We start from the raw sequence: 27,287 nt of genomic DNA, 5'->3' as shown, positions 1-27,287 counted from the left end.
GCATCTGGTTCAGAGTTGGAGGTTTTACTGCCTGTGCACACTCAGCAGAATTAATTTGCTTGATCGTGTATTTTTAACTACACCTTGATAATTTTGTTCAGTGTCTTGTATGTTTCATATATACCCAGGCACTATAAGTACATGTTTGATGTTACAGTAAGTAGTAGCCTTTTCCATCTAAGTTGTGCTGTTATACATATACTTTGAGATGTTTGGGTCTTAATCTCCTAAACTTTTGTTATCTCAGTATTGATAGATTTAATTTATTTTAGAAAGTACCACCAGTACTAAAATGAGAGTTTATAGTAATAAAGAGAATTTCTTAGTGTTAGCCAATAGTAATTAGCATTCATGGAGTGCTTACTATATACCAAGCACTTTGCTAGTCTTTTACATGCCTGATGCCTATAATCCACCAACAGCGCTATGAAGTAAGAACTGTTCCTTCGTTATCCCCACTTATCCCCACTTTACAGAATAGAAAATAGAAGCTTAGAGAAGTTCAGTGGTTTAGGTGTATTCAAGTTCACATAGCTAGTAAACAGAATTGAGACTTGACTCTAAGTCTGACTACAGACGGGGTTGCCTTAATCAGTGTACCTTATATTTGCAGATTTTATTGTTTGCAAAGTATTGACTGCATTACTTGTTGGCAGCTTGGTGTTATGGTCTGTAGTTAGATTGGTGAAATTTTTGGATCCACAAATTATTTCTTACGTGACCTTGTGCAAACTAAGTTATTTAAACATTCTACATTCTAGTTAGCCTCATTTATAAAATTACAATAATATTTCTTACCTGATAGAGTTGTTCTTAGAAGAAAACCAAAGATACGTGTAAAACACTTAGGGTGGTCTTTGTCATGTTACAGTAATTGTTAGATATGATTGCTGTAAGTAATCATAGTATAAATGTGGGATTTCAAAGTATAAATGTGGGATTTCTTTTATTACCTCGTAAAGTTAAGTTTAAATGAAAACATTTCCTTAGAAGAGAGTTCATTGCTATATATTAGATTTTAGCTGCTGCTTTTGTGTTTAATTGGGAAATGACAACCAACTATATTATTACTTGCTACCAGTTTTCTTCTAATCTGATGTTACTGGCTTATCATTCCTACTCCTGTGTTTTTCATTTATCTTGAAAAAGGTATTGGTAGTTTTAAACTCATTCATTGTAAGTTAGGCTTGCTTTTATCATTACTCCTTAAAACAGCTCATCTGTCTTAAAATTCTCATTAGTGTCTGTTATATCACACAATATTTTGGTTTTGGGCATGTGTAAAATATTGACATGGAGCAAATTTTGAGTAACATAGTTGAAACACGGTGAGCTAATTATTTGAAAGCAAGTATTTAGTTGTAGAAAGAGTGGATTCTTCAGGAGAGCATGATTTCCGCTGAGTCAGGAACTGCTTTGGTGAATGTGTCATGAAGAGATAAGTAACGGTACTTTTCACAGGTTGTGCCAGTGGTAGTTCATTAGTGGCAGTGTTCCACATTTCAGCTGAGGCCCAAGCACTGTTAAATTATCTGCTGAGAGATTTCAGTGGCATACCTGTCTGTTATTGATCATGTTTTTTTTAACCATAAGATGACAATTTTAGAAATTTGGGTTTATGGGGATAATCGCAACATCAGAGAACCTTTGTCCCTCAGTTTGGATAAACTCTTTTATCTTGAACTACAGATCAAGTGCTAGGGTTACCACTCCTGGGTTGTGTGGCTTCATGACTCTTGACAGTCAAATTCTTACGTCAGGTATCTGAGCATATTCCTGGTATGCAAAACATTGTAAGGTTTAAGCAATAGAATGATGTGGTTGAAAAAAATACCCAAACCCAAACAAACAAATAACCCCACTTTGAATGCTTGAGTAACTTGCAGCCTATCTGGGTGTCCTGCTCTGTGTAATCTAGTAACACTTTCAGTGTAAGAGTGTGTACTAATGTTATTAGAAGAGGAGAAATTATTATACCAGGGTGAAGCCTAAATGCATAGAACTCTTTTTACAACTCAGGTTTTGAATATTAGTTAATTCCTTCTATCTGTGGAATTATCTTGAAAAGAAATTAGCTCTGAAAAATGGAACTGTGGCTTTTAGAGTTTCTTTCTAAGCTGTGCAAAAATAATATTTTTAAAAAGTTGAGACTCTTCTTGGCTACATCGATGCTTTGATAGACCTAAATTCCAAAGTACCTGGTTGTGTCTGGTAGTTTTTATTTTGGATGAGAAGAAAAAGTGAGGAATACTTCTAAGGAAAAAAAAATAGCCAAATACTAGGAACATTGTGTGCACAAGTGATTGAATTATATGAAAAAAATAACTTTCAGGGGAGAAGAGTTTTTTGTAATGTTCTTGGGTTTTTGACATATAAATTGTTAGAATTGTTCTATATAAGCTTCTGTAGGAGAGTGGCCATGCCATTTTCATGCCTTTTGCCCATTAGATTATTTATTGAGTTCCTTGGAACCCAACATTTGGACAGTTGTAGATGTTTGAGACTTTCTGAGCTTCATTCTCGTTTCCTTTGAATGGGCAGGCTTTGAAGACATAAGATGGGCTAAATGGGATTGTCATAGAGTTAGGCATGAACACACTTAGTGAAATTTGTGAGTCATCTTTGATATTTATATCCCCAAGTTAAACTTTCCTCACCACGTTTTCATGATTTTCCAATTTATCCTTTCTTTGGCTGTCCTGACTAGCCACCTGTTGTTCCTTATGATTGCAAGTGGACAAAATCACTTATTTGCCTTGAAATTTGGATACATACAAAAACATACCAGAGGAAGAAACTTTTAAAGGAGATGGTTTTGTTGCCTTTATCTGCCCTGGATCTCTTTTCAGTTTCTAAGTGTATAATTGTAATGATATGAATTGTTAATTTGTGAGGTTTAAGATACTTCTTTGAAGGTCGTTTCTTTCTGAGACAGTTAACTGAAACTAAAGAACACAGTGTCTTCAAACCACAGATTCTGCAAGATGGAAGTGAGACCTCGCCACCACTCAAGTTGCCGGGTCATCTGATTGCACATGTGTGAATCCATGTGCACCCTTTATAAAGCATCATGCTACTCTCTTTATTCTTGCAAGCACAGAGTTTTAAAATTGATCCATAGCTGGTAAAGAGAGGTTTGTTTGAGAGCATTGTGGGGAAATAAGAGAGAAATGGCTCGGCATTAAGAGAGTCTAGGAATAATCATACAGACTGGCTTCACCATGTAGAGTTCAACTAAGTACTAGAGAAACCAGGAAAAAGTAATGCAACTCTAGTGACTGGGTGTTACTCTCTTAGCAGTGGGAGTATGGCTTCTCGACTGCTATTAGCCCTTCTCAGACTCTGCTTTTACCTTTAAAAAAAAAGGAAAAAAAACCTTTTACCTCATTTGCTATCTTAGTGCGGTACGAAATTGCCTCATTACTTCTGCTGCTTGCCTTCTCAGTGTCTTTCGGCTACTTTCCCTCTCCATATAGCTTGAATTTAGACTGCTACAGGAGACATCTGATTGGTTCCATTGGCTGCATTCTTGTTGGGCAAATCTCCCATACCAGGCCTCTTTGTGGGTTGCTGGCCATACTTTGGCTGTTCCTGGGAACGTTGGTCCTGCTGTTGGTGATCATGATAGCAGAGTCAGTGCTGTAAAACATGGCCCTGGACCCAGTAAAAGGGAGTTTTTGGTGCCAGACTTCTAAAAGAGGGATCGGTATTTCACTTTCAGAATATCATAACCTTTCCAGTCTACGTGATTTTCTTCCACTTTAAAGGTGATAGAATTAAAGGTAACCTATGGGCTTGACTGTTTGTTAGTATAGCATCAACAGTCCTTTCCCTGCTGAGAAAAATGTGAGAAGAGTTCTCTGATCAGCACCTGCAGGTCCTTTCCTGAACCGCCTGGTGCTGTTTCCATCTTTGGCTTTGTAGATTCGGAGACAGCCTGGAGTTTCCACTCAAAAAGAGCCATTCCATTTCCTGTAACAGCATATTAGGCCGTTCTGTCAGTTGCTGCGATTTTCCAGACACCCACAATTATGCTGCACAATTTGAGTTGGTGATTTAGTGAATCCTTAAAGTACTGCTTCTGCTCTTCTTGTGTTTTCCACATTTGGGCATACTCTGCAATAGCTGCTTTATATCGTCTCATTCATTCCTTCAACGACAGGCACTACTGAGTGTCATCATGTGTCTGGCACCATTCCCTTCTGGGAAAACAGAATCGCACCGTGGTTAAAGCATGGGTTTTCAAGAATCAGGCAAACTGGAGTTCAAGCCATGTCTCCTTTGCTTACTAACTGTAGTTTGGGCAAATTACTTAGTTTTCCTAAGCTTCAGTTTTCTTGCCTGTAAAATGACAGTATTAGAAACTATGGTATATGTAGGTTTGTTGTGGGAATTTATAAAAGTTTAATGATATATATAGTATACTTAGCACAATGCCTGGCTCATGAGCTCAAAAAATATATGTTAATTCGGTTACAGTGATCACTACAATTGCTGTGAGTTTGCTGCCAAAATACTTTCCAGCACTTGGCAAGCAGTTTCTGTTATCTTGCTTTGCCATTTGATATTTGTTGCCTTTTTGTTGGTATTGATCCAACCGTTTAAGAAAAAGTCAGATGTAACAACTGTGATAAAGTCAAGATGGACAGCAGTTTATTAAGTTAGAGCATATTATTTTATGGGTGGCTTATTTTTGGCAGCACCTTTTGCTAATTGTTCAAGAAATTGTTAAACTTTTTGATATAATTTTGCTTCTTTGCGATTAATATAGAACAAAGTGTAATTTTTAGTAGCAAAATTCAGAACAGCTTTCAGTTTTATTGTTTATTGTAAACATTAGGCTATGGGTACAAGAACATATTCTGAGTTTACAAGTAAGAATTACATCTTGTCTTTGTATCCCTGATGCCTCCCAGTGTACCTGGCATATAATTGGTGCTAAGAGAATGTTGAAGAAGGAGAGAAGGAAAGCAGGAACATTGCATCAGTTATTTTCAGGCTTATTTTAGTCCATAATATGTCTTTGCTTTTAAGTTTATTTTCCTATTACCTCATCTTCTAATCTATATAGCTTCTCTGCCTGTGTATTTCTCTTTGTTTCTGTTACTGATGGCTTCTCTTTCCTGACTTTTTTATTTGACCCTCCTAACTTCTGCTGTTGCTACTAAGTAATGGTGACAGGTTCAGTTTCATGGGAGTGCTGTGTTGACTGTGTACCCTGATAAATAGTCTGTAGTCAATTCTGCACTGTATGGGTATACATTTAGTGACTTTTTGATAATTTTTTTTAAGATTTGCCCTTGTTTAATTCATGTCTGTGGAATTCTGTGAAATGCAGTTCACATTTCACTTTTATATTCCACTCCCAAATGTAAACAAAGTATAGAGTTGTTGATTGCCTCTCCTGTTATTTATGTTATCTTAGGAATTAGAATTAGTTATTTCAGTTATCTGATTCTCACATCACTTCTTCAGAACTTTTACCTTGCTCTTAAAGCCTTCAGCCCTATTTTGCTTCCTTAATAAGAGGCAGCCTTGCCTATATCATGGCAAAAGTAGGAAACATTTCTTTACACTCCCCTTTGGCATCACAGTTATTTTTTTGTCTTCTGTCTTTGGTTCTTTGAAGGAAGACATGTTCTTCTTTTCCAAACTTAGCACTTCTACCCTTGCCAGTCTTCCTTAAACCTTCCTCCAGCAACCCTTCTCTCTGTCTTCCTCCCCATTTCTATCTTCCTTTCCCCAAACTTCTCTCCCTCGACCTACAAACATGCCCAAATTCCTTTCAATCAATAAGTGAACTTCCCTTCCAGACTATCTTCAGTCTAGTTACTGCCATCCTTTCCTCTTTACTTTCACTGTCAAACTTCCATTCAGCTCAGTTCAGTCGCTCAGTCATGTCCGACTCTTTGCAGCCCCATGGACTGCAGCACACCAAGCTTCCCTGTCCATCACCAACTGCTGGAGCTTACTCAAACTCATGTCCATAGAGTCAGTGATGCTATCCAACCATCTCATCCTCTGTCATCCCCTTCTCCTGCCTTCAATCTTTCCCAGCATCAGTGTCTTTCCAAATGAGTCAGTTCTTCACATCAGGCGGCCAAAGTATTGGAGTTTCAGTTTCAGCATCAGTCCTTCCAATGAATATTCAGGACTGATTTCCTGTAGGATTGCCTGGTTGGATCTCCTTCCAGTCCAAGGGACTCTCAAGAGTCTTCTCCAACACCACAGTTAAGCATCAATTCTTCGGCATTCAGCTTTCTTTAGAGTCCAACACTCATCCATATGTGACTACTGGAAAAACCATAGCTTTGATTAGATGGACCTTTGTCAGCAAAGCAATGTCTCTTCTTTTTAATATGCTATCTAGGTTGGTCTTAGATTTTCTTCCAAGGAACAAGTGTCTTAATTTCATGGCTGCAGTCACCATCTGCAGTGATTTTGGAGGCCAAAAAAATAAAGTTTCTCACTGTTTCCATTGTTTCCCCATCTATTTTCCATGAAGTGATGGGACTGGATGCCATGATCTTAATTTTCTGAATGTTGAGTTTTAAGGCAAATTTTTCACTCTCCTCTTTTACTTTCATCAAGAGGCTCTTTAATTCTGATTCATTTTCTGCCATAAGGGTGGTGTCATCTGTGTATCTAAAGTTATTGATATTTCTCCCAGCAATCTTGATTCCAGCTTGTGTTTCATCCAGCCTGGTGTTTCGCATGATGTACTCTGCATATAACTTAAATAAGCAGGGTGACCATATACAGCCTTGATGTACTCCTTTCCCAATTTGGAACCAGTCTGTTGTTCCATGTCCAGTTCTAACTGTTGCTTCTTGACCTGCATACAGATTTCTCAAGAAGCAGGTCAGGTGGTCTGTTATTCCCATCTCTTGAAGAATTTTCCACAGTTTGTTGTGATCCACACAGTCAAAGGCTTTGGCATAGTCAGTAAAGCAGATGTTTTTCTGGAACTCTCTTGCTTTTTCGATGATTTAGTGGATGTTGGCAATTTGCTCTCTGGTTCCTCTGCCTTTTCTAAATCCAGCTTGAACATCTAGAAGTTCACAGTTCACGTACTGTTGAAGCCTGACTTGGAGAATTTTGAGCATTACTTTACTAGCGTGTGAGATGAGTGCAGTTGTGCGGTAGTTTCAACATTCTTTGGCATTGCCTTTCTTTAGGCATTGGCTTTCTAAATTTCCATTAGGCTCTCACAGTACTTTACTTGAGCACTATTTTCACTACTGTAGTTGCCTATTTTGTTGTCTCCCCTCTCCATCAGACTCTCAGGAGACCTGTGCCTTGGTCATCATTGATTCTCCAGCGCCTAGGGTAGTTCCTGGTACATAGTAGGCATTCAGTAAATATTTATTGAATGAAGGACAATATTGAGCCATGCCTATACCCTTCACGTGTGAATCATCTGTAGTTTTTTCTTTCCCCTACATTTCTGTTGAAAGTTCACTTGAAGGGCATCAGTGACCACATAAATGCTAAACCTAATGCCTTCTTGCTTTCATTGTACTTGACCTCTCTGTGACCATTGTGAAAAGTGAAAGTTGCTCAGTAGTATCCGACTCTTTGTGACCCCATGGACTGTACAGTCCATGGAATTCTCCAGGCCAGAATACTGGAGTGGGGAGCCTTTCTCCTCTCCAGGGGATCTTTCCAACCCAGGGATCAAACCCTGGTCTCCCGCATTGCAGACAGATTCTTTACCAGTTGAGCCACAAGGGAAGCCCCTATGACCATTAATGCTTACAGAAATTTACATTTCCAACATTTTCATGGTCACTTATGACTGGATCACTTTGGGCTGGTCTCAGCATGGTATTGCATCCAAAAGAAACAGACAGACTTCCAAAGCTTTGGAAAATGAACCTTTTACAGTTTTACAGAAATCTTCTAAGAAGATAGAAAGGTACAATTACATTAAGCTCAGCAAACTTCATTTAAGTTTTCTTTACCCATCTCTTCCCAAATCCTCACACAGCTTGGCAGCTTCACTCAACCTTCCCTTCTGTAACATTTCCCCCAAAATCTTCTGTAAACTTCCTACCAAAACCTTTTAAAAAAATATAAGTATAATCTCTTTTTAGAAATTATTTATTTACTTATTTATTTTTGCTTGCACTGGGTCTTCATTGCAGCGCTCGGACTTCTCATCACAGTGGCTTCTCTCATTGTGGAGCACAGGCCCTGGGTGCATGGGCTTCAGTGGTTGTAGCACTCGGGCTCAATAGTTGTGGTGCCCACGCTTTAGTTGCTAGATGTCTTGTGGAATCTTCCAGGACTAGGGATCGAACCATGTCCCCTGCATTAGCAGGTAGATTCCTATTCACTGAACCACCAGGGAATTCCCCTACCAAAATCTCTTGTCCACTTTTTTCATCATCTGGTTCTCTTCTTTTTTCTAAGAATGACTCTGTTCTTACCAATTTAAATCACTTACCAGTTTACTCACTTTAGCCTCTCAGCTTCTTCCAGCTCTTTTGTATAACCTTTTATCCTGCTGAGCATTTCAGAAATCTAGAGGCATTCTCTTGATTTCATTTTTTTTGTCCTTACCGGTTTTCTTTGCATGATTTCACTTAATTTTAAAACTTTAGCTCAGACACTGTTTTTTTCATTGAGTGTATCCTGATCTGGGTTTGGCTGGGTTTCCCTTTTGTGTGTTCCTATAGTGCCCTATATACAACTAAATTGAAGTTATCTATTTGTGTCTTTAAGCATCTTAAGGACTCTGGAACGTGTATGTGTGTGTGTGTTAGTCACTCATTTGTGTCTGACTGTGCAACCTCGTGGACTGTAGACTCCTCTGTCCATGGAATTCTCCAGGCAAGAATACTAGAGTGAGTAACCATTCCCTTCTCCAAGGTATCTTCCTGACCCAGGAATCGAATCTGAGTCTCTTGCATTGCAGGCAGACTCTTCACCATCTGAGCCATCAGGGAAGCCCTGGAACGTGGTGGATGCTGATAAATATTTATTGAACTAACACTTCTGTGAGTTCTGATTCTTCCTCTCTTGGCACTGACTTTTTGTTTTGTTTCTAGGCCTTTAAACATGATCAGACTTTTAATTTTTTTATTAGTTGGAGGCTAATTACTTCACAACATTTCAGTGGGTTTTGTCATACATTGATATGAATCAGCCATAGATTTACACTTATTCCCCATCCCGATCCCCCCTCCCACCTCCCTCTTCACCCGACTCCTCTGGGTCTTCCCAGTGCACCAGGCCCGAGCACTTGTCTCATGCATCCCACCTGGGCTGGTGATCTGTTTCACCATAGATAGTATACATGCTGTTCTTTTGAAACATCCCACCCTCACATTCTCCCACAGAGTTCAAAAGTCTGTTCTGTATTTCTGTGTCTCTTTTTCTGTTTTGCATATAGGGTTATCATTACCATCTTTATAAATTCCATATATATGTGTTAGTATGCTGTAATGTTCTTTATCTTTCTGGCTTACTTCACTCTGTATAATGGGCTCCAGTTTCATCCATCTCATTAGGACTGATTCAAATGAATTCTTTTTGACAGCTGAGTAATATTCCATGGTGTATATGTACCACAGCTTCCTTATCCATTCATCTGCTGATGGGCATCTAGGTTGCTTCCATGTCCTGGCTATTATAAACAGTGCTGCAATGAACATTGGGGTGCACGTGTCTCTTTCAGATCTGGTTTCCTCAGTGTGTATGCCCAAAAGTGGGATTGCTGGGTCATATGGCAGTTCTATTTCCAGTTTTTTAAGGAATCTCCACACTGTTTTCCATAGTGGCTGTACTAGTTTGCATTCCCACCAACAGTGTAAGAGGGTTCCCTTTTCTCCACACCCTCTCCAGCATTTATTGCTTGTAGTCTTTTGGATAGCAGCCATCCTGACTGGCGTGTAATGGTACCTCATTGTGGTTTTGATTTGCATTTCTCTAATAATGAGTGATGTTGAGCACCTTTTCATGTGTTTGTTAGCCATCTGTATGTCTTCTTTGGAGAAATGTCTGTTTAGTTCTTTGGCCCATTTTTTGATTGGGTCATTTATTTTTCTGGAATTGAGCTTCAGGAGTTGCTTGTATATTTTTGAGATTAATCCTTTGTCTGTTTCTTCATTTGCTATTATTTTCTCCCAATCTGACGGCTGTCTTTTCACCTTACTTATAGTTTCCTTTGTAGTGCAAAAGCTTTTAAGTTTCATTAGATCCCATTTGTTTAGTTTTGCTTTTATTTCCAATATTCTGGGAGGTGGGTCATAGAGGATCTTGCTGTGATTTATGTCAGAGAGTGTTTTGCCTATGTTCTCCTCTAGGAGTTTTATAGTTTCTGGTCTTACATTTAGATCTTTAATCCATTTTGAGTTTATTTTTGTGTATGGTGTTAGAAAGTGTTCTAGTTTCATTCTTTTACAAGTGGTTGACCAGTTTTCCCAGCACCACTTGTTAAAGAGGTTGTCTTTTTTCCATTGTATATCCTTGCCTCCTTTGTCAAAGATAAGGTGTCCATAGGTTCGTGGATTTATCTCTGGGCTTTCTATTCTGTTCCATTGATCTATATTTCTGTCTTTGTGCCAGTACCATACTGTCTTGATGACTGTGGCTTTGTAGTAGAGTCTGAAGTCAGGCAGGTTGATTCCTCCAGTTCCATTCTTCTTTCTCAAGATTACTTTGGCTATTCGAGGTTTTTTGTATTTCCATACAAATTGTGAAATTCTTTGGTCTAGTTCTGTGAAAAATACCGTTGGTAGCTTGATAGGGATTGCATTGAATCTATAGATTGCTTTGGGTAGAATAGCCATTTTGACAATATTGATTCTTCCAATCCATGAACACGGTATGTTTCTCCATCTGTTTGTGTCCTCTTTGATTTCTTTCATCAGTGTTTTATAGTTTTCTATGTATAGGTCTTTTGTTTCTTTAGGTAGATATACTCCTAAGTATTTTATTCTTTTTGTTGCAATGGTGAATGGTATTGTTTCCTTAATTTCTCTTTCTGTTTTTTCATTGTTAGTATATAGGAATGCAAGGGATTTCTGTGTGTTAATTTTATATCCTGCAACTTTACTATATTCATTGATTAGTTCTAGTAATTTTCTGGTAGAGTCTTTAGGGTTTTCTATGTAGAGGATCATGTCATCTGCAAACAGTGAGAGTTTCACTTCTTCTTTTCCTATCTGGATTCTTTTTACTTCTTTTTCTGCTCTGATTGCTGTGGCCAAAACTTCCAACACTATGTTGAACAGTAGTGGTGACAGTGGGCACCCTTGTCTTGTTCCTGATTTCAGGGGGAATGCTTTCAATTTTTCACCATTGAGGGTGATGCTTGCTGTGGGTTTGTCATATATGGCTTTTATAATGTTGAGGTATGTTCCTTCTATTCCTGCTTTTTGGAGAGTTTTAATCATAAATGAGTGTTGAATTTTGTCAAAGGCTTTCTCTGCATCTATTGAGATAATCATATGGTTTTTATCTTTCAATTTGTTAATGTGGTGTATTACGTTGATTGATTTGCGGATATTGAAGAATCCTTGCATTCCTGGGATAAAGCCCACTTGGTCGTGGTGTATGATTTTTTTAATATGTTGTTGGATTCTGTTTGCTAGAATTTTGTTAAGGATTTTTGCATCTATGTTCATCAGTGATATTGGCCTGTAGTTTTCTTTTTTTGTGGCATCTTTGTCTGGTTTTGGAATTAGGGTGATGGTGGCCTCATAGAATGAGTTTGGAAGTTTACCTTCTTCTGCAATTTTCTGGAAGAGTTTGAGTAAGGTAGGTGTTAGCTCTTCTCTAAATTTTTGGTAGAATTCAGCTGTGAAGCCATCTGGTCCTGGGCTTTTGTTTGCTGGAAGATTTTTGATTACAGTTTCGATTTCCTTGCTTGTGATGGGTCTGTTAAGATCTTCTATTTCTTCCTGGTTCAGTTTTGGAAAGTTATACTTTTCTAAGAATTTGTCCATTTCATCCAAGTTGTCCATTTTATTGGCATAGAGCTGCTAGTAGTAGTCTCTTATGATCCTTTGTATTTCAGTGTTGTCTGTTGTGATCTCTCCATTTTCATTTCTAATTTTGTTAATTTGGTTCTTCTCTCTTTGCTTCTTAATGAGTCTTGCTAATGGTTTGTCAATTTTGTTTATTTTTTCAAAAAACCAGCTTTTAGCTTTGTTGATTTTTGCTATGGTCTCTTTAGTTTCTTTTGCATTTATTTCTGCCCTGATTTTTAAGATTTCTTTCCTTCTGCTAACCCTGGGGTTCTTCATTTCTTCCTTCTCTAATTGCTTTAGGTGTAGAGTTAGGTTATTTATTTGGCTTTTTTCTTGTTTCTTGATGTAAGCCTGTAATGCTATGAACTTTCCCCTTAGCACTGCTTTTACAGTGTCCCATAGGTTTTGGGTTGTTGTGTTTTCATTTTCATTCATTTCTATACATATTTTGATTTCTTTTTTGATTTCTTCTATGATTTGTTGGTTATTCAGAAGTGTGTTATTTAGCCTCCATGTGTTTGAATTTTTAACAATTTTTTTCCTGTAATTGAGATCTAATCTTACTGCACTGTGGTCAGAAAAGATGACTGGAATGATTTCAATTTTTTTGAATTTTCCAAGACCAGATTTATGGCCCAGGATGTGATCTATTCTGGAGAAGGTTCCGTGTGCACTTGAGAAAAAGGTGAAGTTGATTGTTTTGGGGTGAAATGTCCTATAGATTCCTTTTTCTTTTTTAATACTCCTTCGCTGATTCCTCTCTCCTAAAGCATCATTTATTACTTCTGTGAAGACGACCCCAGACCTATTTTCTAGTCTAGTGATTCTGATTATTAGACCATTTGTTTTCAAAGTTATGTGTCAAGCATCTCCACCTGGATATTTCTCCATATCTTACTTAAAAGCAACAGAAACTCAGTAAACCCAACTTAGCTTCTTTTTAAGCTTGTTTCTCCTCTGTGTGTTCCCTGTTTAGTTATTTACACTCCTACCTTCCTGGTTACCTGGGCTAATTAGAATCCTAGGAACTACTTTGACTTCTTTCTCTCTCTTACATAGTTTACCTGATCGATCAGTGGTCAGTGCCCGTCCATCCTGCCTTTGGATGTGTCTCACATTTGGCTTCTCCTTGCCATCTCCACCTTTGGTATTAATAGTTTAGTTAGGACTCCTATCTCTTACCTACACTGCTGCAGTAATCTCTTAACTGACCTCTAATCTGTCTTCCATGCTGCTGTCAGAACCATCTTCCTAAAACACAGACAGATCTGTTGTTACTGTGTGTTCACTGCTCAACTAAGTTACTCATTGTCAGGTCTCAGCTTAAATTTCACTTCTAAATAAAGACAGTCTAAAATTATCTCCCTTATAGTTCTGTTTCATGTTCCTTCCCACATTGTCAGTTAATATAATTTTTAGTTATGTTTATATTTGTGCATTAATTTGTTTAGCATGTGTCTTCCCACTGGAGAGATTTATGTAAGAGACTGGGAGAGTTGTATAGAGCCTGTGCCTAGCACAATGCTTGGGACATTAAAAAAATCTTTGTTGAATGAGTGGATGAATAATAGATAGCTTATCAGTATATGAAAACAGGAGATAGCAAAGGCAGAAAAGCTTTAGAAGCTTCCTACATTTTCCCGGACCTTGGTCTATAGTTCTGGCCTTTCTGAAGTAATAATGGGCTTCTCCCTTCTGCCATTTGCGTTTATTTCCCTAAGGATATGAGTCAACAGTTGCATTACCCCACACTCACGCTAATGCTGATGTGACTGTAGTTGATTTGGGGGCTGTAGGGTGGTGGCCCCTAAGGTTTGTTTACCTGTTATAAATGCATAGGTGGTGCCCTAGCCATGCAGGCAAACAGGTATTTGCTAAGTTGAGTTAACCCAGATTCTTTTTTAGCCTCTTGAGTGATTCAGGCCTTTGCACCACATGTTAATTAAAGTATTTATTACTCGAAGGACTAGTTGTGTTTTACATGAGGTATTTATTTGCCTTTTAAAGATTAAAGATCTTAATTTAGCAAACTTCTATTGAATGGAAAATGAAAAAATTATTTTAAAATATAGACACAATAAAAAAAAATATAGACACAATAAGCAAATTAAACTCCCCTTCCCCATGGAGCCTGTTCAGGTTTCAAAAGTCAAAGAATTTCATGAATATTCTTCAGATTTCACTGTCTTAGGCTGACTGTATCCATTTTGTAGACATTTTGAGCTCCTGCTTGTGCGAGGCACTGAGTTAGGTGCTAGGATTACAGAAAGAAGTGCAGTTCCTTTTTTCAAGTACTGTGAAAGAAGAACACATTATAAGGATACACAGAAGTGGAATTGTAAGGCACACTGGGATTGGCGAAGGCTTTTCATAATTCATCCATTCATTTTTAAGTTGAGTTTTGAAAGAGTTAGTTAGGCAAACTTTCCAGGTAGGTACAGAGGACATGAGACCCCATATAAACCAAGAAAAGGAATTACAGCCAAATCAAGAAAGATCTTATATACCAAGTGAGTAGTTTGAATCATACTTTTAAAATTTGGGGTAGCTGTTGAAGGATTTTAAAAACCAGGAGCCTCTGATAGCATTGAGGAGACTAAACTGGAGCCAGGATAAGGGTAAGATTTATGTTGAGGAAATCAAGCAGAAGCCACATAACACTGTATTCATAAATAACACCTTGAATTTATATATTTTTCCTAAAGTGATTATGTGGTTCTGTATTATTTCCGTAGTTCATATGGTTACAGAATCTCTTGAGAGGATAGTTTTGTTTTGTTTTGACATTTTTTCATGTAGTAAAGCACACATAACTCTTTGAATTACCCAGACCCAACTCACAATTGTAATCAATGGAAAAGTAGAACTGGCACCTCTTGACTTCCTCATTTTGTACATTTTGGGTGGAGCTAACTCGAGTGTGAAGGTTGTGATAGGAAATAATGCCAGTAACTTGCAAGAAAATACTGGAAGAGGATGGCCAAATGTTCTGGAATAGGTATGGTTTTCTCATACTTTAGAACCCTGCCCTGTTAAAAATTGTATCTAGATGCATATTAATCTTATATTTGAGCCTGTTTGTCACGTTTGATAAATCTTCAGTATGTCATCACTCCTGTATTCTGTCAAGAAAATGTGGCAACATAATTCTTTTTTTTTTTTGCCAAGTTACTATTTAAAATCAAACTATGACTAAAATTAAACTGACTTAATTTTGTTCATGTTTCCATCATCATTTTGCTTATCACACAGATTTTAAGTTCTGCTTCTTCTGTGAATCTGTTCTTTGTAGCTCCAGCCCATGGTGACCTCTTCCTCTGATGAACTTGGAACACTTTTCTTTTTTTCCCCCCTCTTCATCCTTTGTTATTAGTGCATCATTATTTAACTACAGGGTCCCCATGATTATACTCTAAGCCCACTGAGACTCAAGACTGACAGTTTTGCTCTGCAGCATGTAAGGTCATGAATGAATGGATCATCAGTCCCCATTTTCTATTCTTCAGATGTCCGTGTCCTCTCTTCATGTCCTGTTTTTACTGGTCTAAAGCTTCTATTGCTCTACCCTTGGCTACCCTGGGTCTGCTGGTATCTTGTATTTATGAAGATTATGAAGGATTTTTAGGAGGTTCTTGGGCCAATTTTAGGGGAATACAGGGGTGATTTTTCAGCTTTTTCCTGCCTCAGAATCCATTTAAAAGCCTCCACAAAGATTCTACCTCTTTATAATTATTTTTAATATTTACTCATGTATCAAAATGTTTTGAGAATCTGTACCTTAGAAGCAATTGTGTGTGTGTGTGTGTGTATGTGTATAAAAGGAGGACTAGCCAGATTATTGATGTATTTGTTGGGTGTAGTTTGTGGCATCTCATTTCCCCCACCAGGGATTGAACCAAGCCAACAGCAGTGAAAAATCCAGAATCCTAACCACTAGGCCATCAAGGAACTCCCAGGACTAGCCATATTTTTACTTTTGGAACAGAATAAAAAGAAAGAAGACAAACTTTTATCAAGTTCACAAACATAAATTTTCTTTCCAGACTCTTTTGCTTACTATGCTGCTTTTGTAGCCTAATGGGAACAGAGCAGGCTGCAAAGTAAGGCTCATAGTTATTTTATTTAGCCATCTGGTATATACATTCTGTATATACCTTCTTTTGAGCCAGAATTCTGTTGAATTGTAGATGGGAACTCTAGAGATGTAGTTTAACCTCATTTTAAGTGGAGAAAACTGAGGTAAGTGATTGCATGAAGTCAATGAAGAAGTCAGGAATAGAGACCAGCTATCTCTTAAAGATGATTTTAGTAGATAACAACGTATACATGTTAACAAAGTTAAGCAATACAAAGAGATGTACTGTGAAAGGTAAGTTTTTTTCCTACCCTATCTCTTGGTTCTCTTATTCTCCTTCCCTGAGTTAAGAAGTTAGTTTCCAGTTTTCTTGGGCTTTCGTGATGTTTTATGTGTATATAATCATATAAATGTATATATTCACCTTTATACACACTTTTCTGTTCCTGGTGGGTTTTTTGTTTTTCTTTCACTTTTTAGCATTAAGTCTGAAAATTGTAGAACTCATATATTTTTATGCCTTGGTCCATGAACTTTCCGTTTTACTATATATCCTATCAGACAACTAACTTTTGTTAATGCGAACAAAGTGTTACTCTTTCCTTTTAGCGTATCAGATTGAGGACCTCATGTGCAACATAGTGTGGTATTTCATGTTTCTTTCAGAGAGATCATGGCCATTGATTTACTTATGATAAATATTAAAGTTAAAAAATTAGTGAAATGTGCATAATAATTATTACTGCTAGTTACCAAAAATAGCTTATTGGGATATTTTCTTTTCCATATGAGAAATGGTAGGTGAAATTTTCAAGGAAATCATTTACTTTTAAACTTGTGTAAAAACCTGTATGGTATGTTCCAAACAGCTTTATATCTCAGTGCCAGTGATAAGCAGTGGTGCTATAAATATTAAACCACAAATATTTATTTTCTAAATTTAAAAATCTCCAACTTCATATGCTAATCACAGAAATATAGTTTTTCATTTGTTTCTTAAAATGGTTTATAACTTTTATTTTTGAGATGACTCATGTTTAATCTTTTTGGGATGACTCATGTCATCTGTATAAACATATATCCTTAATTTCGATCATTCACGGTTTAGTTTGGCTAGCTTATCTGTCAGTGAAATTATTGCTTTATTTTTCATACATTAATGGGGCCTGTTAAAACTGCTTGATTTTAGATCTTTTGGACCAAACTGTATCACAGAAGACAAATCCATTGAAAAAAAAGTGTACCGTACCAAGTGTCCATGATAGGATTCATAGAGGCTGAATGTTTATATTTGATTACTAGTAATCCTGCATTCTCCCTAAAGATGGCAGTACTTCTCCACATATCATTTACTAATTCTGTTTGAAAATAGTATTAATTATAACTCCATTATTGATTGGAAAAAAGTTAACCAGACTAAAAGTGTATTTTCATACTGATACCACAGTAGTTAAAATTCAGTAGTAGTATAAATAAAATTGTATCCATGAGGTTCATAGCATTGGTACAGCTTCTATGTGTGTTCTCTCTGACCATGGACACAGGGTCCTAACTGCATTCTGACTTTGGAATTCTTGATGTGATGCTGTGAACATCTTGTCAAGAATTGTGATAAGTCATGTTAGGACCTGGCTGTATTTATTACTAGATCTTGCGCCTCTGGAGATGTCGTTAGAAAACAAAAACTGACAAAACACCCCAAACAAAAACAAAACCTGTTAAGTAACTGCATATTGCATATATTTGTGGACATGAGAAACGTTTTGGTATTTATTGTTCAGTAAAAGTTTATATGTCCAGTTCTTGAACATTTACTTTTTGCTTAGGTGACTAATTCTTTTAATAGATGAAACAGTTACTTATTGGTGCCAGAAAAACAAAAATAAATCTTCAGCCTTCTCTGCTGTAGAAACTAAACTCTAAATTCACAAGTTAGTGCACTGGAACATGGAGAAACAATGCTGTAGTTTGTTCCTCCTTATTCCATTATTCCCATTTTGAATTAAATTGTTTTTGTATGCATGTGTTTGAAAATCACATGGCATCGTAATTTAAAGATGGTGAACAGCAAGACAGAGAGGGCAGGCTAGCCTCCCTGCTAGACCTCACACTTAACTTTGACATGGTCACTGCTTTCTAAAGCTGGTCCTATTGGTTCATCTAGGGCCACTATTGATTCAGCTAGCAAGATGACTGGGTGCTTGAGGACTGTGTCATTCTAGCCAGTCTCATAGATAAATATTTAAGTATAAATGCCACAATGATGTTGTTTAGTTGCTAAGTCATATCTTAGCAACTGCCTATACAGTAGCCTGCCAGGCTCCTCTGTCCATGGCATTTCCCAGGCAAGAATACTGGAGTAGGTTGCTGTTTGCTTCTCCAGGAGATCTCCCTGCCCCAGGGATCAAACTGTTATCTCCCTGTTGGCTGGTGGGTTCTTTACCACTGAGCCACCTTTATGGTTCAGTTGCTCAGTCGTGTCTGACTCTTTGCAACTCCATGGTTTGTAGCAGGCCAGGCTTCCTTGTCCTTCACTGACTTTCAGGGTTTGCTCAAACTCCTGTTCATTGGCGCCATCCAACTGTCTCATCCTGTCGCCCCCTTCTCCTCTTGCCCTCTTTCCCAGTATCAGTGTCTTTTCCAATGTGTTAGCCCTTCGCATCAGGTGGCCAAAGTATTGGAGCTTCAGCTTCAGCATCAGTCCTTCCAGTGAATATTCAGGATTTATTTCCTTTAGCATTGACTGCTTTGATCTTCTTGCTCTCCAAGGGACTCTCAAGAGTCTTCTCCAGCACCACAGTTCAAAAGCATCAATCCTTTAGAGCTCAGCCTTCTTTATGGTCCAGCTCTCACATCCTTTTATGACTACTGGAAAAACCGTCACTTTGACTATATGAACCTTTGTCTCCTGGGACGCCCAAAATACTAGTTTTTAAGTTTGTCATGAGATATATCAGGGACACTGACTTCTGTTTATGGTTCAGTGTAATCTCCCCCAGTAGACAAACATACATGGAAAACTAACTATAATCTGAAGGTTTCTTGATGAACATTGAATCAGCTCTTAGTGACCATTATCTGCAAGCTCTGGTAGTATGATACGTTCAGTGTTCCCATAGGAATATACTTGCCACTCAGACCAGATATTCATCAATTTTCAGAGCATCCTTTCTAGTAGACCAGAATGCAGACAGATGGCCAGCTTTTGCTTTCTTGATTTCTTTCTCCTTTAGCAAAGTTTTTCTGCATTAGAGTTTAATAAAACTGCACTAATGTAATTCAAACAGCCCAATGCCTGGCATACAATAAATGATAATAAGTGTAACTGTTGTTAAGTTCGGGTTACCTTGATGTATTTTAATGTCAAAGACGATCTTTTGGGCCATTTCTTTGGCTTACTAATCAATCTCATCTTTCACATTTTGAGTTACTTTCATTGTTTAATTTCTTTTTCTTTTAACTCCTTAATTGCATTTATTATTAGTGTTGAATCCATGAGCTAATGGATTAGGCCAATCCCTTTTGGCTTTACATGATTCTGCTATCCTTTTGTTGTTGAAATATTGATACTTTTAAAATTTAAGTTTCTTATTCCAAAATACCCCATTCTCCACAGTTCTTCCATCTATAATGTGAATCTATTGAAAGAGATAATCTTCAAGTTATTGCTCAGCTCTAGGATGTAGATAATTTTATATCTTCTTTGAATAGATGATGTTAATTGTAGGCCTTTCCATCTAATCAGTTTATCTTCATTTCAGATCTGCTTAAATTCTTTCTCATAAAGTTATTTTGAAAGTGGTCTGAATTCTTAGAATAGTAGGATGACCATGGGAGTTGGGAGGCATGGTTGGACAATCTAGGGGTAGAAGTACAATGGTGGTAAACTCAACAGTCAACAATGACGTTACGGATCTGGCAAATATACACTTGAAAAATCAAATTTTGTGTATCAAAATGAGTACAGAGAGGAATAATTGAGGTCAGTTGATCTGTCACTCCAGCAACAATTGTCAGCTTTCTCCTCTCCATCATTCTGGGGATAAGTTATTCTTTTAAAAATGGCAAAATAGGTTTAGGGAAACTGGAGAAATTGCCACAGCTCTTTCTGATGTTTGTAAAAATACAGATTATAGTGCATTTTTGAAGCTGCTGGTATCATGATAATACACACTTTAGGACAGTCATAAATAGAAAACATTGCGGGAATTCATAAAAAAAAAATGGATAGGTCATTTTAAGACTGCAGTTAATCAGGGAAAGCTTATTAGAATGGCTGAGGGTCTTGAGTATTTGAATACATGAGAGAAGGGAGAGAACATTGTATGTTAGGGGAGTGGAGAGTCAAGTGGTTTGATGTGAAGTTTCTTAAATGAGGTCCATGAAAGAGAATTGAGGCACTGCTTGTCAAATGATATCATTTACTCCATAGTTGGAAAAAAATGAGCCCCATGCCATTTCCATTCATCATGTAACTGGATAAAACTATTGATGCCTCTTGGTACATCAGGCTTCCCATTTTCATGTGCTCTATCATGTCATCACCAATTTCATTTTCGGACTCTTTGGAAATTGGAAAGGCTGTCAACATCTTCAAAATAATCTCTCTCCCCTTACTGTCTGATAATTACTCAAATGGTAGAAAAAGTTTGATAGCACTCTGAGGTCAGATGTGCACCTGTGACGTCAGGCATGCATCATGGTTTTCCTTCTCTGATGAGGAAGGGATAGCCACATGTCATTGTGCCTCATTTGTTTCCATGTCAGCAGCTGTTACCACCTTTCCAAGAGGTATTGCCAAGAGACGGGAACAGAATATGATGTTTTTCTCTACTAGACAGAAATTTGCTGCCTTTCCAGAGGTCTTAATTGAAATTGAAGGCAGAGGAAATAATGGGACTTGACTTTGGCTTGAAACTCTGGGAGGAATTCAGTGTTCTAGTACACACTGACAAAGCATTCTATGGAATTCGGCTTTGGTTCTGTGTACCTTTTTGAGTCAAGGAATTCAATACTTAACGGCCATGGAGAATAAAGTTACAATTGATTATTGAAGGTTATCTATGTGTTATTATGTCAAAGACCATATTAGAATTTCAAATCAAGCCAGGTTTTTACTGAGATTTACTGCTGAGCCATTAAAATTTTTAAATTTCTTTCAGGAAGTCACTAGTTTTCCTGCAAGAAAGGATGAAGGAGGGATTCCTTTCTTTGTAAATGCTGCTTTTTGTATATTGCTTATGTTCAGGAAATCAGTTTCTAGTGCAGTGAAGTATATGGTGTATGTATGCATTTCTGTGCATGCTTCTGGAAGACAAAGTCCATGTCTAGTCAGAATCTCACTAGTCTTTGACTCCCCTGAAAGGTTATAAGAACTAATAACTTCGCTAGTGTGGAAACAGTGGGACGCTCTGGATGAATCTGAGCAAAGGAATGACAGGAAATTAGAAAGCTCGTCTGTAGAATAATGAGATGAAAAGCTTTGGCAGGGCTGAAGGGTGATTTAGGGATTCAGGTTAGCCTTAGGGTTGGAGTTATCTGAATAATCTGAAGGTAATTTTCTAGATAGAGCTTTTCAAAGGGAGAAATCTCAAGTTATCTTTTTTTTTTTTTTTGGTCTGAGCACAGTGCTTGAAACATAACACTCAAAAATGTTGAATTGAAATTGCTGTACAACACACCAAATGAAAGTTGGATGATAGCATCAAAAATAAATGTACTTCTGTCTTATCTGCATTTAATCCTGCTATGTTAAATCATTTGGTGTAAAATAAGGATTTTGGAGAGACACTGCTTTATAAAAAGTTCACATACCCTTTTTGTTCCAGCAGTTGGTTAATACAAATTTTTGGCCAGTTAGTATTTTTTCTTTCTGTATGTTTTATTTCTGATGATTTTTTAAAAATTTTTACAAAAATGAATGTCTAGACATGATTGTTTTATCCCATGCCTACCTACAGAGGGAAGGAAACTTGCAGGGTGGTGTGGTTGATCAGTACCTCATCCTCTGTTTAAGCAACATTCCAATAAACATCTAAGCTTGGATTTATGAAAATCCAAAATTATGGAAAAGTTAAGGAAAATCTCACAGTTCTGAGATCTGGAATTTATGTATTAATGGATCTTCTATCAGTTTAATAACAAAGCCTTATAATTCCTTCCATTTGTTATGGTGGTATAAAATTTTAGTATCACCCAAAAGATTCCCTTGGTGTTAAGTGCTAAAAACTTAAATTTGTTATGACTGGAATACCAAGATAAAAGGTTTTGACTAGTTTATTGTAATACTTTAGTTTTGCTCCCACTAAGTTCTTTCAAGTTGAAGAGCAAATTATTGAATACATTGTTAAAACATTGGTATTACCTAAAACATTTGTTCCAAAAGTGTGGTAACTTTTTTTTTCCCAGCAAACTTTGTGTTCCCAAGTCTGTGGAGATTACAAATCAAATTAGGTTCATTAGAAACTCAGAAAGTCTTTTTCACCTGAAGTAGGAATACTTAATTGAGTAAAGGTATAACTTAACAGAAGACAGTGGTTTTGATTCAGTGCATAATGTTTAAGACATAAACGGCTCTGAAATATTGTGATTTACTCAGAACTTTTGAGGAGGATAAATTACTTCTGTGGAAGTCATTCATTCATTCTTAGAATCTTTTGATGTCCATCACTTTGCTACACAACGTAAAACATAATTTTGAATTGGTAGAAAGAATGGGTATGTAAGAATGGACTAAATGCCTATTATTAAGTTGCTTGAATTTTTTATTATAAAGATACACTTATTGAATACAATTTGGGAAATTGTAAAGATTGACCTGTAGCCTCATCGCCTGAAGATAACCACCTAACAGTTTGGAGTGTTTCCATTATTTTATACATGTATGGTGTGTAGTGTTATGTATCCACATGTACACACATATATATACACCCATTCCCATACACTACAAATGAGGATTAAGCAATTTTTTTTTATCCTATCTAGTATACCTTTCCATATGAATAGATACTATATCCCGGTATTCTTTTAATAACAGGTTAGTATCAACTCTTAAGACTTTTATCTCATTGTTGGCTACAGGATAGTCCCAGTTTTTCTTTAAATTGCTGTTTCATTTTGCCTGTTGTATTTTTGCTGTTATAGATATTGCAGTGAATACCCCGTATGAAAATTTTGCAGGTATTCATAATTATTCCTTAAGGGAAAACTCGCAAACTAGAACTTCTGGGTCAAAAGAATTTAAGGGTTTTGATACCTTTTCCTAAATGGCTAAGAACATGTTTAATGACACTTCAGTTGGATGCTGTCTTCCCCTGATGAACACAGGTTTATCTCCTGTGGCTACGACAAACAACCTGTTGGGCAGAAATGGCATCGCGCTGAGTTGGGGTTGGCGGCTCCTTGAATTAGCGGGGAGGCGCCGGCGCGTTCGGCCTGTTTCTAACCGGCGTGTCTTTGTCTCTCTCCCTGGGGATCGCTGCCGTCCGTGCGGGCCGAAGCCTCGGGAAGCCGTCGCCCCGCAGCGCCGCCGCCCTGCGCCCGGCCGTCCCCGGGAGCCGCTGCCCGCCCGCGGGCGCCGTCACCACGCGCCAGGCCGCCGCCAGCTGCCGCGCCAAGCTCCGCGGCGGCGCCGCCCGGGAGCGCCAGCACGCCGCCCGCGGCCTCGGGAAACCCGCGGCCCCGTGAGCGGCGCCGCCCGGCCGCGCCCGGACGCCGCCGCGCTCCGCGCCGCCCAGTACCTCAGGCCTCGCCCGTCGCGCCTCTCCTCCCGCCGCACCCGCCGGAGCTCTCAAGTCCACTCTGGCGTCGGCGATCTCCCCGGGGGCCTCAGCTACCGCCGCCCTGCCGTCACCCCGCGCTTTACCGACCTCTGTCCCACGCAGCCCCTCAGGAGGACCGTGTGCCTTAGGGCCGGCGGGTGCGAGGACAGCCTCCCTGCTAGTCGTTACTCGGAGAGCAGTACTTCCTCATCCCGTCTGCCACAATCCCGGCTTCTTTGAGAATCTTGCCACTGGAGAGTACCATCCTCTTTCCTCCTCCTAATTTGTCGAGTTACTTGTCATTTCCCTTCATTATTAGTTCTTCAAAGACTAGCTCCCATTTTAATCTTCTTCACCTCAAATCCCATCATCACAGGCTGGTGACACGCGCTGTCCGGAGTCGTGTGACCAATAACTGTGGGTAAACTTGAATTCCAGCCTCCAGTCCCCTCCGTGTAACTTCATACCCAGTGACCATTTGTTCCTCTCCGAATCAGCCCTTGCTCCCAGGTTCTAATCTGCCATCCCGGGGCATCCTCTACTGGGTTTGCACCGAGGTTGGTGCGTCTCCTGGGCTGCTTGGTCTGTGACTGAGCAGAGTCGGGGTATTTAGTGAGACGCCATACTCCTCCAACGAGCAACTTCGGCCTGCGTACTCCTCAGCAGCCTGACTGAAACTTTCTTAGAACCGTGCTACATGAGCCTAAGGCTCTTCTTGCCCAACCTCCCTCTCCTTTTCTAGGTGTCAGACTTGCATTATGGTATGAAGACCACGCCCTGCTCCTGATTCTTTCCCTCTTTCCTTCACAGATGTCCCCTCAATAAAAGTCTTCTAAGTTAAACCCTGCCTCCGTGTCTGCTTCTAGGAGTGGTGGTTGTTATTCAGGCACCAGGTCATGTCTGACTCTTTGTGACCCCAGGGACTGCAGCATGTCAGGCTTCCGTGTCCTTCACTATCTCCCAGAATTTGCTCAAATTCATGTCCACTGAGTCTGTGATGCCATCCAACCATCTCATCCTCTGTCACCCTTCTCCTCCTGCCCCCAATCTTTCCCAGCTTCTAGGAGGACCTGAACTAACACCTTATCAGTCATTCCACTGTGATCACCATCTTCCTATCAGCTTGGATCCCTTGTTCACTGACAATTCATTAACTTAATTTTCCCCACTATCAGCCCTTGTCACTTTCTTGTCTAGCCTAGATCCTGTGATCCATCACTATTATCATCCTCCTTGAAATATAGTCCCCTCAGTGGTCTTGAACTTCAATTTTTTTCAATTTACTTTCCTGGTAAAATCTCAACTCTGAATGAACTTTACTGTCTGCCTTCCATTGGCCTGACTGGGACAGCTGGACATTTTCTTTAAGAAAATCACAGTTTTACTTTGAATCCTTTATCTCAAACCTCAAATTGGTGCTATTGTTCCTACTATAGTCTCAGTTTCCCACTTCTGTTTATACCTTTTCATCTCTCCTCAAAATTTTCCAATCTCCTCCTCCCTGTTTACTTTAAATTTCCCTTGAAAAATACATGTTACATACAAACTTTATCTTCCCAGCACAAGACCCTCCACTCCCAACCCAGCTGCCTTGGTAACCACCAACTTCCTTTTAGTGACTGGAGGAAGTTTCAAAGGCCAGCTCCTCCTCTCAACCTTTGGATCTCAACCTTTCCTGCCTCTACAAGGACTTTTTTCTTTAGGCTTTCCCTTTTCTTCTGCGATGTCAATTTCTGTCTTGAATAAATCATTCTCATGAGCCTGCAAACACACTCCAGTACTCTTAACCAAACCTTCCCTCAGGCACATCTTTTTCATCTATTAGCCATTTCTCAGCTCTCTTTCATGACCAAACTTCTTTAAGGAATTATCCTATAGATTGTCTTCATTTTCTGACCTTACGTTCACTTTCACAGTGTGACACCCCCACCCCCACTCCTGAAAGTGCCCTATTTAAAGCCTCCACTCACTTCCATATTGTTGTTCAGTCGTTAAGTCATGTCTGACTCTTTGTGACCCTATGGACTGCAACAGCCAGGCTTCCCTGTCCTTCACCATCTCCCGGAGTTTCCATATTACCCTATCCTATCCAAAAGGATATTTTCCTGTCTTCACCTTGACCACTCCCTGCTTCTTTAAAGGTTCTCTTTTCATATTCAAGACTATTCTGTCCAGGTTTTCTTCCTGCTTTAGTGTTTGCTCCTAATGTTATGCTCTATCTCCTGCCTAACTTTGAAAAGTTGACGGTTTTTGTTTTGTTAAAACCTCCACTGGGTCCCTTTTTTCTTTCCATGTTCTTTCCCAGGAGGATCTTATCAATTGCCATGGATTTAAGTCCTGGCTTTATGCTAATAAGTTACAAATTTATGATTCCTACTTTGATCTTTCCTCTAAGTTTTAGACTCACATATCTAGTTGCTTGCTTAATTAATATCTTCCTTTGATTGACTCAGATCCTCCAAACTTAACATGTCCAAAATCTAATTCCACATTCTCACCCCAAACCTGTTTCCCCTGTTACAGTAAAAAGTGCCACCATACAACCAATTTCTCAAGCCAGAAACCTATATATCGTGCTTGATTCTTTTCATCTCTCCCATACATCAAGTAGACCAGCATAATATAGCCATTTGGTCCCCCAAATGTATCTTTAATGTCTTCTTTTCATTTTCAATGCCATCACTTAATTCTAATCATGTTCTCACCTGATTATTGTGACAGCCAGCCTACCTGTTGTCTCTACTTTCACTCATGACCCTTGACCCACTTAAATACATTCTTCATAGAGTGATGACAATGACCTTACTCCTCAATTGAATTGAGTAAATTGTAAGATGAAATCTAAACCCTTTATCATGACTCACAGAGTCCTGCACAATCTGACCCCTACCTATCTCTCCAACCCTATCTATGCTCCTCTCTTATTGCCCACTATGATGTAGCCACGCTGGTTCCTCCAACATGCTTTTCTGCCCCGCAGGGGCTTAGCGAAAGTGAAAGTCGCTCTGTTGTGTCTGACTCTTTGTGATCCCATGGACTATAGAGTCCATGGAATTCTCCAGGCCAGAGTACTGGAGTGGGTAGCCTTTCCCTTCTCCAGGGGATCGTCCCAACCCAGGGATCAAACCCAGGTCTCCTGAGTTGCAGGTGGCTTCTTTACCAGCTGAGCCACAAGGGAAGCCCCAGGGGCTCAGTAAATGCTGTTATCTCTGCCAAGCTGCTCTCCTTGGTTAGCCTCTCCCCAACAACAATCCTTAGATAACTGCTTAAATATAGCATCTTTAAAAAGCCCTGCCCAGAGCATTGTTTGCAGATAGTGCTCACCTCTCTCCTCTCATTTGTTTTCTCACTTCTTTGTTTCTTTAAATTCCTTATCTTGATTTGTACAATTATTTGTTTATTTACTTTTTGTGTCTATGTTTCCCATACTGGAATGAATGAAAGAGACTGTGTCTGGATGTCTAGATTCTTCAA

General features: G+C 38.8%; 1 protein-coding gene across 1 annotated transcript in view; it reads left to right on the top strand.

Moving 5' to 3' along the window:
- ZNF800 (zinc finger protein 800) overlaps positions 1 to 24,655 on the top strand; it is a 52,915-nt gene extending 28,260 nt beyond the window's left edge. The window contains exon 6 of the mRNA XM_043871928.1: positions 23,553 to 24,655. Within this exon, the coding sequence (XP_043727863.1) occupies positions 23,553 to 23,739 (187 nt within the window). The 3' untranslated portion in view covers positions 23,740 to 24,655. The remainder of the gene's footprint in view (positions 1 to 23,552) is intronic.
- The last annotated feature ends 2,632 nt before the right edge of the window (positions 24,656 to 27,287 follow it).

This window comes from Cervus elaphus, chromosome 18 (genome assembly GCF_910594005.1).
Source record: "Cervus elaphus chromosome 18, mCerEla1.1, whole genome shotgun sequence".
Taxonomy (NCBI): domain Eukaryota; kingdom Metazoa; phylum Chordata; class Mammalia; order Artiodactyla; family Cervidae; genus Cervus; species Cervus elaphus.
The sequence above is the reverse complement of the archived record's forward strand: the minus strand, read 5'-3'. Positions and strand labels throughout refer to the sequence as shown.